This window comes from Bradysia coprophila, chromosome II (genome assembly GCF_014529535.1).
Source record: "Bradysia coprophila strain Holo2 chromosome II, BU_Bcop_v1, whole genome shotgun sequence".
NCBI lineage: Eukaryota > Metazoa > Arthropoda > Insecta > Diptera > Sciaridae > Bradysia > Bradysia coprophila.
In genome coordinates this window covers 3,541,578-3,554,150 of record NC_050735.1, presented here as the reverse complement: position 1 = coordinate 3,554,150, position 12,573 = coordinate 3,541,578, and the positions used below count along the sequence as shown (strand labels likewise).

The 12,573-nt window shown below is 38.3% G+C and overlaps 1 protein-coding gene across 2 annotated transcripts in view; it reads left to right on the top strand.

Moving 5' to 3' along the window:
* LOC119066458 (neurobeachin-like protein 1) overlaps positions 1-12,573 on the top strand; it is a 51,203-nt gene that overhangs the window by 2,386 nt on the left and 36,244 nt on the right. The window contains exons 2-22 of one of the 2 annotated variants that reach the window (XM_037168967.1): positions 980-1,180; positions 1,250-1,399; positions 1,472-1,661; positions 1,741-1,829; positions 6,706-6,768; positions 6,869-7,018; positions 7,077-7,328; positions 7,406-7,728; positions 7,791-8,231; positions 8,298-8,426; positions 8,489-9,629; positions 9,688-10,086; positions 10,148-10,325; positions 10,381-10,523; positions 10,609-10,879; positions 10,953-11,083; positions 11,146-11,391; positions 11,453-11,611; positions 11,678-11,789; positions 11,886-12,110; positions 12,175-12,362. In XM_037168967.1, the coding sequence (XP_037024862.1) occupies positions 980-1,180; positions 1,250-1,399; positions 1,472-1,661; positions 1,741-1,829; positions 6,706-6,768; positions 6,869-7,018; positions 7,077-7,328; positions 7,406-7,728; positions 7,791-8,231; positions 8,298-8,426; positions 8,489-9,629; positions 9,688-10,086; positions 10,148-10,325; positions 10,381-10,523; positions 10,609-10,879; positions 10,953-11,083; positions 11,146-11,391; positions 11,453-11,611; positions 11,678-11,789; positions 11,886-12,110; positions 12,175-12,362 (5,181 nt within the window). The remainder of the gene's footprint in view (positions 1-979; positions 1,181-1,249; positions 1,400-1,471; positions 1,662-1,740; positions 1,830-6,705; positions 6,769-6,868; positions 7,019-7,076; positions 7,329-7,405; positions 7,729-7,790; positions 8,232-8,297; positions 8,427-8,488; positions 9,630-9,687; positions 10,087-10,147; positions 10,326-10,380; positions 10,524-10,608; positions 10,880-10,952; positions 11,084-11,145; positions 11,392-11,452; positions 11,612-11,677; positions 11,790-11,885; positions 12,111-12,174; positions 12,363-12,573) is intronic. The other variant, XM_037168974.1, reaches the window with a different exon arrangement.

The window sequence follows — 12,573 nt, the reverse complement described above, 5'->3', positions numbered from 1 at the left end:
GGTATCAAATGCATGACCGACGATCCCAAATGTCCTCCGAAAAAGAGGATCTTCCCTCTTCAATTTAATAAAACCTTCCCATAATTGTCGAGTTATAACTATGTCTGTGAACACTGAATTGCAGACGTCATTTCTGGATATACTCTAAAATGTTTAGATATTTCAGCTAACTCTAAAAAAAATAATTTCACATTTTTGACTAAATAACAGATAGCAACGCACTTCAAGAAAAAGTGCTTCGAGTTACAGCTGCCAAATGAAGTACTATTTTGTATTGGGAATTCTTCAATAGTATTTTTCCTAACGCATGCTAAGAGGCTTTTTTTAGCGAACGAGAGCTTTCCAGCACGAGCCGGAGGCGAGTTTTGGAATCGAGTTCGCCGAAGAAGCGTCCTACCATAAGTTAGAAACCAAGTTTTGTTTATAGTTTGTCGGAAATGAGCGACGAAGACAAACTTTTTTACAGTGTCAAAATTTGTTTTTTACACTCCAGTTCACGGCAGCAAACCAGGCAGGAGCGCTTGATTTGATCTAAATTATCTAGTAGCCTTACTTTTTGCAAATAAAATTATTCAATTTATGTCAGTGTTCATTTGAGTTCATTTTCATACAGTGGTCCCTTATTTGACGTTTCGAAAATGAACCTCTCCTGCCTGGTTTGTTTAATCTTCTGTGACAGTTTAGAGTACCACTCATGCTTGAATCGTTTTTTTTAAGCGAAAATCTGACTCATATTTTTGTCATGCTGAATCTTCAATACCTTAGCTACTAAAGATCATTTCAACTACTTAGCTAAACGAAAGATTTGTACATTCTCATGAACTTGATTCATTTAAGAAAACAATTTTTAACAAAACGAGTGCGAAAATCTAAAATGTAGTTTTGGCACGTTTTGATTTGAATTTGAAAATTTGTTTGCTTAAATGTTACATTAGCTTGCTTTACTATGCAAAACTAAAAAAAAACTCGAAAATTTCAGAACGACGAAATTTACTTCCGGCAATTCATACTTGGCTTCGTTCAAATATGGGAAGATCAATTGAACATACAATTTGACAATCCTCCAACATCAAATGCAATAAAAAATGATTCGGGACCTCACTTAAGTCGTCTACCCGACGAATTACTACCAGCAATAGGAAAGTTCTTGATCATTTCCAAAGACAATGTCCAGCAATTGGTAAGATCGAATTTGGAATGGCGGAGGAGTGAAGTGAAATAACAATCAATTTGAATTTGAAATTCACAGAAAAGTATACCAACAAAGGAACTAGACGATACGACATTATTAATTAAGTGCTTAACTGTGATTTGTCGACATTTCGATAACATTCAATCAATAGCAAATTATGAGTACATCAGCAGTGTAATATTGATTGCGGTGACCACCATACAATCAGTAAGAATATGATTGAGTTGAAAAAATAAGATTTCCGAATAAAATTGTCCAAAATTCTCTTCCAATTTCCAGTTTCTCAAAGCGAATACTGAGCCTAACTCACACGAGATTGATTACATAAAATCATTTTGCCATTTAATTGAAGTCATCTACGATCCGTATCTTACGTGGAGAAATTTTGTACATAGAAATCATGCCGATTACAAGCGAACGATTGGCAATACAGTTCAATTGCATGTTGAACTGATACCGTTCGTGTATGGTGAGTGTCTAACGTTGGTAGCCGATTGTCAATTGTCTGATTAAAATTTCTTTTGTTTTTCTTATCTTCCACGATTCAGATTGCTTCCAGTCAGACAATATTTTAGGTTTACAAGATGTAGGAATAAATTTAATTCATATGCTGGGGGCAGTGATTTCGGGATCTCAGGTAAGGAGTTGTCTTAGTTTTCGGTTATATAGATTATGTTGGATTGTGTGCTTGGGAAGGTGTTGGGAGTAAATTTAAAAGTGTAATTGACTGTCACTGTGAACTCTAATGTCTCGTAAATATTAAATTTCAAAACGTTGATCGCCAATCAAAGGCAAAAAAATTTTTAAACAGCAGAAAATCTTCAAAAAGAAAATTTGCAAAATATCTTCAGAAAACTAAAAAATCCTTGCAAGTACAAGCAAATCCTCAAACCGTTACAAGAAAATCCTTAAAAATGAATGGAAGTCCTTAAAAATCGAGCAATAACGATAAAAAAAATCCTTAGAGAAGTTTCGTTTATAAAACAAAATTTGCAAGTATTCGCACCTCGAAAATGTGTCTCTGTGAAGCTCATCAGACTTAAGTCTTTTAACTCTCAAGTATGACACTGCAGTGTGATCAAAATCCACTCGCGATTCGCATATTGCAAACACATCGGTAGTATAAATATATAGAATCTTCAACTTCTCGTGATTACAGTCTTTCTCAAAAGATTGATCTTCGGCTTCAATAGTTCCTCCTTACATTTTGCTAGTTCTCAGCATGAACACGAGCTTAGAGCTCGTTGTTGATCCTTGTCGACAATGTCGTCTTTATATTCGTTATATGTATGTACGTACATAGTTGATTTAAACCCAGTCTAATACTCAAGGTATGTGACACACTCTACGTTGGTGCATATTTGTGGAAAGTTTGATTGTTTCACAGCTGATTTATGGTCATGGTATTTCTACGAACTGCATAACAATTTTTATTTTTTATTTTTTTTAATTGTTCGTTTAATCAAATCAAGTTTATACAGTTTGTTTACAAATAATTCTTGTTAAAAATAAATTTACAGTCTGCCAGACTTTTCCAAATTTATGTATGAAATTTCATCATTTTAAGTAATACTAGACTTAAAAATTAAAAAAAAAAAAAAATTGAAATTTAATTGGAATAAATGAAATTGCAATAGGTTCATCACCTTGTAGATTGAAAAAAGCACGAAAAACAATCAATATTCTAAATTTTTTGAGTAAATACTTAACCTAGGGTTACAACAAAGTTTGTTGTGATCAAATCAAATTTGAAAGAAATCGTAATTCTCATAATCAGTTCGTATACAGTGGTCATTTTGGTGATACGAAATTACAAATAGGGATGCGGTTGTGTCTATAATGACAATAGCCTGGAATTATGGCCTCCTAACAGCGAGTGGGGAGGTTTATAGGTACAGTTAGCAATTCTTTCTGCTGAAAAGCTGCCAAATTTACTAATAACGTTGTTATCATGTGAATACGTCTTGCTAAGCATATTCATAGCCAAATCGTACAGGTGTACGTTAAGCCTCGGCACTTTCGTAACTTTGTGCAGTTCTTCAGTAGATAAATACTTAAAGTTCGTTCTCGATCTTCTGAAATTGATTGCCATACGTAGGCATCTACTTTCAAAGACTTTTAACCTCCTAATCAAGTACTTTGGCAAACTATGCCAAACCGCGACGGCATAAGTTAGAACCGGCCTCAATATGGTTACATAGGTTTTAACTTTAACTTCTTGCGAAATGCCATTATTGACTTTCATGATGGGATACAGTTTATGTAAGGGAAGAAATAAAAGCGATAAATCTAAAATAAGAATTGATCACTTGAAAATAAAAATGATTGCAGGAAAATAAGAATGTGATCACAACCAGTTTTTCAAATATAACACTACGAAATAAGATTCTATCAACCTAAAATAAGAAGTGATCACAAGTAGTACCTACCACCCGCTAAATCAAATGTGATCACTAAAAATAAAGAATTTGATCACTAAAAGTAAAGAATTTGATCACTAAAAGTCCGAACGAATACACATAAAAAGCGTTTTAACACGCCGAGCGATCCGGCCCATTGCCCCGGAGCGAAGCGGAGGGCCGCAATGCGAGCCGGGCGCCGGAACGGTGTTGGTAACTTAGGAGTTAATTTTTTTTCTCTCGCATCGTCTAATAATTAGTCTGTGTAATTCATTGCACATAAAAAGCGTTTTAACACGCCGAGCGATCCGGCCCATTGCCCCGTAGCGAAGCGGAGGGCCGCAATGCGAGCCGGGCGCCGGAACGGTGTTGGTAACTTAGGTGTTAATTTTTTTTTCTCTTGCATCGTCTAATAATCAAACAGAATAATAGATAGCATATCCTTATTTCTTGCAATCAAATTTTTTATTTTGCACGATCATTTCTTTATTTTTTGTAATCAAATTCGTATAATTGTAGATCATTTCTTATTTCGAGACGATCATATGTTAGTGGTAAAATTGCATATATTTAGTGATCAAATTCTTATTTTTTGGTGATCAAATTCTATTTTTATTGCTATCATAAAAAAATTGTGATCATTTCTCTTTTTCTAGTGATCATTTCCTATTTTCTTGTGATCATTTCTTATTAAATAGCTATCACTTTAATTACATGCCTTTATGTAAACCGGTGTTAGCTTTCAGAAGCATCCTGTTCACATGTTCGTTGTGTTTAAGGTTTGGTTGAACGTAGTAACCCAAGAAACGAACGCTATCCTTGAAAGGGATTTTTGTGCCATTCATTTCAATGCCACAAGCTTTTTCATTTTTGGAACGCCCGCGGTTGGACCTCTGAATGAAAAGAGCTTCAGATTTTTCCACATTTACTCTAATTTTCCAAATCTGATAGTATCTGTGCAACTTGTGAAGGTGGCTTTGGACATTTGACTTAGCTCTGCTCAGGGATAATCTCGTAGAAAAAGTACTTGTATCATCTGCAAAGACGGTCAGAGTAGTGTTCATATGCGTCGGCAAATCAATCATGAAAATGATAAAGAGTAAAGGTCCTAGTATGGATCCTTGCGGTACCCCATCATTCACTGTTATTGGGTCGGAGAGCTGGTGTCCCAACTTAACTCTGTAACTACGTCCTTTGAGGAAGGAGAAAATAATTCTGATGAGATAATCAGGAAACTTCAAGTTTATCAGTTTATATATGAGTCCTTCAACCCACATAGTGTCGAAAGCTTTTTCAATGTCTAGAAAAGCGGCTATTATTAACTTCCCATCGTTAAAACCCATTATTGCTTCTTCAAATAACCTTATGAGAGCATGAACGGTAGAGTGCTTGCTCCCAAAGCTGAATTGGCTGTTTGGCAATAAGGCATTTGTGTCGCAGTATTGTAATATTCTTACATGCAGGACTTTTTCGAGTACTTTACTCAAACTGTTCAATAGACTAATGGGTCTAAAATTTTTTGCCTCGTTAGCGGGCTTGCCTGGTTTGGGTATCGGTATAACAAGGGCTTCCTTCCATGAATCAGGGTAGTATCCTATGCTCAGAATACAATTAATCAATTTAGCGAGGAATTCGAGTGCAGACCTGGGAAGCTTTTTCAAGACAATATTTGGGATAGCATCCGGTCCATACGACTTTTTATTTTTCAAATTTTTAAGAATTATTCTAATTTCCTCAGGATCCGTCAAACGTAGCTCAAACAAATTTGACGATGACTTCTGAGAGAAGGAAATTACTTCAGACAGCACAAGCGCATCAAAATCTGGATCTCCCATAACTCTATTCTGTTTGTGGATCTCGTCGTACACTTTTGCAATAGCATTTGCCTTATCAAATGGATTACTGATAAGGGAACCATCACTTGCCTTCAGCTCAGGCACTACTTTTCTACCATCACCTAGGAGCTTGCTTATATTCTTGTACATCTTTGTATTTGGTCTAATCTGTTTCAACTTATTCATCAGAGTTTCGGAGTTTCGTTCATCAATACTATTCTTAATTGTCATGGCTAGGCTTTTGATTTCCCTCTTTATATCAGGATCGTTGAGTTTACGGCGAAAATGTGCCCTTCTCAATCTCTTCTTTTTGGCAATTAGGTCCATCAGATGTTGCGAAAAATGGTTCTTGCTCGTGAAACACTTCTTAGGGATACATTCTTCCATTGCAGAACTAATTGCCTTGGTCAAGTGCTTAACACTCGAATTTATGTCATCGCAATCTACTACAGGTGTAGGATTCAGTGCATCATTCACTAGTTCTGCATAACAATAATTTAACCTTAAACACAAATTAGTCATAAAATCTATTACTTCTTCTCAGAGCTCACAGCCGAGACACTTTTTGAAATCATCCGAAGGCTCGGTTTCTGGTTAAGATGACGTCAAAGTTCAATAGAATTTTCAGAAAATCAGTAGATGAATCAATTTAGTTTGAGGTGATACCAATCGGCTTCATGTAAAATCCTGTTACTGCTCGGCTAGTTACTATTTCTTTCCTAAGAAATCATATGGGCCGAGCAGTATAACTTTTGACTTTATTACATGAGACCAATTGATATCACCTTGAAAAATGAATTCATCTGTTACCTACTGATTTGATGAATAGTCCATTCGTTGAGCAATCACTGCACCTGCTTATGACGATTTCAAAAGTGTCTCCAGCTGTTAGTTTTGCTTCTTTTTTCAGAAGTATCGCTTTGCATTTGATTGAATCTATTTCTACATTAGTTTTAATGTTGCGATAAGCTCATCTGTTTTTTCATGAGACTATTTTTAGGAAAACATTTTCCCAAGTTTTCCAAAATTTTCATACTTTTCCCAACATTTTCCAAATTATTTCATAATTTTTCTACAAAAAAATTTCGGAAAAAATTAAAAAAGATTAGGAAAAGCAGGAAAGTTTATGAAAAATTTGAAAAAAAAAAAATTCGCAAAATGTTTTCCCAAAAATAGTCCCTGGTATTGACTGAGCTGTTTCTAAGCGAAAATAATTAACAAAATTTTCCAATTAAAATTTTGTAGAAGCTTTGCTAAGGTGGTGGTATATTTTTTACAGAATTCAATGATATCCCATGTGCCTCCCCGTGACGATGGGAGGAGTTTTCATGGTGGTAATACGGTAAGACGCAATGATTTCCAATATTTTCTATTAAAGCATTGCAAACACTCAAATTATGTTCATTTTATCGACTTTAATGAAACTTATACGACCATTTCAGCATAATGGTATGCGTGCAATCTGCCCGGCCACCGTTACAATGCTAATAAGTTTAATTTCAAAATGGCATTGTGATGCAGAGTTACGAAAAGCTAGTCTCAAATGTTACGCATTAATGGCAATTGTACTTCAACGGTCTAGTCCAGTTGAGGTAGGTCGAAAATTCGTGAGGTTATAGGAGATGTAAAGACAAAAAAAAATATTTTCAGCGCCAAATCGATCTAGTCACAATATGTCAGTCATACATTGACGCTATACAGGCTCTAGTAAAAACCGACCATTTTCTGCCAAAAGACAGCGATGATCGAGAAGACTTGTACATGGACTGTACTGCTCTGACATCAATCATTGACAATGTGGAAATGTTCCTATGCGATCCGCAGAGCAGGCAACACATGTTCAACTATTTCGCAGAGACAAATTATTTTGCAAGCATTTCAACAGTTCCCATTAGTGTGAAGGTAATGCGAACGGAAAGTTATCTTTATTCAACGTGCATGACTTAACATTCTGCGGAAAATATTGTCTTGAATTACAGGGTTGGAATATTGACACCCAAGCATTGGCCATATCGATCGTAAGATCAATGTACCGTCTAACATCCGAAACGACTTCCATAGCGGCGATTCAGAAACTGTCGCCCAGCATACCCACTCTGTTCAATGGACTGAAAGTATTGGGTAAACCGACACAAAAATTGATTAAAATGTGCATCAATTTGGCTTACAACGAGGAACGTGGTGAGATTATCTACCCTGAAGTAATGGTCAAATTGCTGGAATGGATCAAAGACATGACTGACGATGAGCAAATATTTCTGGCCGAATCGATTCTGAACATTTGTGCCGAAAATTTGAATTGGTCTGTTGATGCCACGGTGGTCCATAATCGATGGCAAACTCATTTGGCTTTTATATTTCCAGCAAAAGTGTGGTATCGACCGAGAAAATCATTAAAACAATCAGTCAGACGTTACAGCATTGCAGTGCATTGAATGCAAAATGTGCCATCGATTTGATCAAGCTGCTGGAAGAACTAGGTAAATTCAGCATCACTGCGATGGAATTGAAAAGGGTTCTGTGGCTGCTACGGGAGGAGGAAAATTTTGACTACCGCAAGCAATTGCTTCAGTCGCTGGCATCGATATCGCTGCACAACATGCCTAATTCGATCGTTTGCAACGAATTCCTCGACATTCAAATCGACACCGATGGTATTACAGTGCCGGATATTCGAAAATGGATAACTTCCGGCGCGTATGGTTTCATATTTCACGGCTGGGTCAGACTCAATGACACTATCACACCTAACGCCAACAATACACGATCCAACGAGAATAAATGCTTTCGTCGAATCATTTTGAGGTACAATGCGACGAATTAGTGATTTTAACAGAACCACCCATCTAACTATTCCATCAAATGTTTCAGTTTGCTGTCGAATCAGGGAACCGGATTCGAAGTATTTGTTGACAACGGTGGGAAACTGGTCGTTGGAGTTTTGACGAAAAAAGAATTTCTGGCAACGACCGCTTCAATGACGTCAATTTTGGATAATAAGTGAGTCAAACATCTAGCAACCCTTTAGCTTACGATGCTAAATTGTTCCGACATTTCCACAGGTGGCATCTAATCACCGTATGCGTAACACCGCCGAAACGGCCGTTCTCTTATTCACAAATAAATATATTCGTCGATGGTCACCAAAAGCTCGGATCGACGTTAAAAGTTGGCGCTTTCACCGAACGGTTTTCCTACTGCACCATCGGCTGTCTATTCCAACGATTTAGCCAACAATCGACCGAATTGAAAAAGTACGAGGGTGCCCATTCTTCAACTCAAATTGAATCACCGAAGGGAATGCTACCCAGTTTCATGGAGCGTACGTTTTTTCCCCAAATCGTCTCACAAGTTCCAAGCTATTTTACGTTACCGAACATGAGGAATACGACATCTAACGATCCCAATGTCAAATGTTACCCGATTGGTATGCAAGACGGAGTGTTCGGTCAACCGATTTGTTTGACCGGTCAATTAGGAAGTGTGGTTCTTGCCGAGCCAACGACCAACGTAAAAACACTTCTCGATGCTGGAGCAAATTTTGCATCGGTCATTGCTCAAGACATTGAACCGTCTGACCTGACATCGAAATTCGTTTTTTGTTATTCACCGAATTCATGCTACGATGGACTGTGCGTGGATCTTGTGCCTGGCAACAAATACAACGGACACGTCGTGGCCAAATATTGTAAAACTACAAAGATTCAAGATGCCATCAACAGCATTGGCGGAGTTAATGCCTTGCTACCGATTCTGGAGACGATCATCAAATCCAAGGAAAATTCGCAAATATTCTTCGCAACCACTAGTCCAGAGCCGAAAGAAGTGCTGCCATCGCCAAACAATGAAGATTTTGCCGATTGGGAAGTACTTGCATCAACTACATACACCGAATGGAAAATGATTCAGAATCCTGTGTCGTGCTTCCTCTGCCTGATCAGATATTTTATCAGCGGTCACGAGTTGAATCAAGAGCACCTACTCAAATCGGATGGTATTGCCATTTTGTGCTCGATGTTGAGCAAATGCAATGCTTTCCTGTTTGACGTCAACGTATTGATGTCGGTTCACTTGCTGCTGGAATCAATACAAAATATGTCCGTGCCAAATGTTGAACTTCTGGAGAACCTATACACTCATTTGATATTCAATTTTAAAATTTGGTCCCGTGCACCCTTTCAGATAACCATCGGTCATATTCAGGTGAGTTGTTGAGCCGCAGGCGTTGATTGCAATGGCTTCTAAATTTAGATTGTTTCAGTATTGCAACACGATGATCAAAGATGATCGAAAATATTTCCGTAAAAAGTTTGGCATTCAAGCGACTCTTGATGTGATCAGACAACATTACGCCGTACCGGACAATGTATCAGCAGAGGATGGTAAAGCCATCCGATTGGCGCTCCTGGAAATCGTCAAGTATTACATGCAAAAGGAGCTGAACATAAAGGAGGTGGGAATTATCATCTCCTACATTTCGTCGGTGAAACATGAGCATTTGATCATTGAAATGTTGGACATGCTGCTGGCTCACATGAACGGCAAAAATTGCAAAGACCAAATCTTTCTGCTGATGCATGAACCGCAAACGGCCGAATTGCTATTTTCCATACTGACGGATAAATCGTATGGTCGGGAACTGCATGAAAGTCTGTTGAATGTGAGTATAATGGACCCCGCATGAGCAACCCACATAAAGCTAAACCGTCGAATGATTTCAGTTTATTTCCGGACAGTTGCATACCGGCAAAATTTCCAAAAAGCACAAGTTAACCCTACGATTGCATGATCCGTCGGTATCCTGTCAAAGTTTGTATCCGGGACTAATATCACATATGATGCCATTGGACTTGGAAGAGGAGACAATTTTACAGCTCTTAGATTTGGCTCTGTTTGACGGTTAGTTAGTTCATTCTGATCATTCCTTATGATAATACCATGGTCTTAACGTTAGATTCTGCATTCGGTTACTGTGGAGCTCTGCATCTGATCCATAACCTTAGCTCGGCTGATATTCATCTAAAACTTGAAATCTCAAAGAAAATGCTCACGACAACGTTCAACAAATTAAATTCACCCTTTCTCATCGCTAAGCAGGTAGGGACCGGTTCCAATCAAGATTCTCGATTTACGTGATGATCACCGCCTGAAGTCGTCAGTTAAATTCAATCTTAAATTCTAGGTTGGCTGGCAAGAATCGATAGCTCGACTGCTGATTAAAAAGCAAATAACGAACAGTTACACCAAGGGCGATCACATCCTCGGCAAAGATATACAGAACATTCCGTTCGAAGATAATCCAGAGTTCCTCAGCCAAATGGACTTGATGACATTCGACGAGAAAACAATGGAATTGAGTCCACATGATGGCAGTAAGGAGCACAACTTGACGTTGACGGAACTACAGGCTAGCGTTACCGAGGCAGCGAATGTAATTGAACACGAGATTAAAGGTTCGGAATTTTAAGAATTTTGATCAATCGAAACGATGTGTGTGGAGGTCATGTTTTCCTAATTATTTTACAGAAATTGCTGAAAATGTTTCTGGAAGAGTGGCTGGAAATATATCGTCGGTTTATTCGATCATCCGGCAGAAAACTCATGACATTCACGACACATTCGAATCTTTGGCCATGGGAAATGATCATCATAAAATGGTTAGTGAGATTGAATGATTGACTCTCAACATAATCCCATTACGCACATCCCATCCGCACAGAAATCTTTCCCATCGATGTCCACTCAATCATCGAACTCTACATCGGAAGAAAATGTTTCCGTTAAATCGAATCTTCAACAAGAAGCCATAGACTTTGAAAGCCTGATGGCCAACACCAATGATACACTAACACAACGTTCACTATCGGCAATTGATCAAGAAGAGCAGCTGGTTTATTTGGTGTCGAACATCTTATTCACTGTGTTGTGGCGTGGTGTTGACAACAATGGAGGGGATTCGTGGAAGGTATGCTTGGCACATCAAATCTTACATTTGCACTATTTTCCAGCTGTTTGTATAATTGTAGGAACGCGGTCAGGTCATCGCATGCATTAATTTGCTCGGACTGAATAACGAACTGTACAGTTCACATTTGACTCTGCGACTGAAAATCTTAGAGATGGGAATCCAGGCTTCACTTATTGACTTGTCAGAGTCAGGAACGCAAAATGTTCACCATCAACAGGTACAAGGACATTGAATACAACAGAGGGACAGAGTCTTTTAAATTTGAACTCAATTTAATTGATAGAATGCAGCGCAGCTGTTACGAATGGTGTACGATCTGGTTGTGCTCGATCCTAATGAAGACGATATGAAAAAGTGTTCTACGAAGCTCTTGGACGGTGTTCTGGCTCTGTTGGGTAAGTCTTTTCATTTTAATTGTTAATTGTTTGTTCCTTGGTCGAAGTCTAAAAGGGTGTCTCTGAATGTACTGCTAATTTTGTGCCTAACCGTAGATGTCCTTATGGTTTTCCAACAAACTGCCGTCGACGATTGGACTGAAATGAGTCGATTGAGCTTTGGCCTACTACTGAAATGTTCCCAGCATCCGAATCCCGAGATCGTTGCCATGGGAACAGCCAAATTGCATGCCCTACTGCAAAGCCGCACCTCGCAAGATCCACAAGAGCTGAGCTACTTGATATTTAATATAAACAAGGCTCTAAACAGTGCCATTGAAGGTAAATTTGCCGACCGGAGTTGGGCGGAGAGAATGATTCCTAATTTTTCCGATTTTTTTTCCAGTGGGTCACTCCGAACAGTATTCTTTCCTAATGCCTGTGATGAAAGCGTTGTTGGAGAAATCGCGCACCGTACTTAATCTAAGTGTAAATGTACCTGATCTGCCGCCGACTTCGGCTGGACCGGTTTTCTTTCACGATTTTCAAATGTACAGTGGAAGCAAGCAGTGGACAAGTTTTATCGAGAAGAAGGTATGTGGCTTAAGCATTTCGTTTAAAAGTTTCTTTTACTTTTGCGGGTATAGACACTTCCGACTCCCTTTTTAACTTTAATTCTTCATCTGGCACTTCATGTTGACACCAGCTTAGAACAAATGTCTCTTTTGTATCGGATAATGTATTAATTTCGAGCCATGGGAGGAACTTGAAGTGTCGTGGTGCCCCGGTCTAGTACTGACTGGCG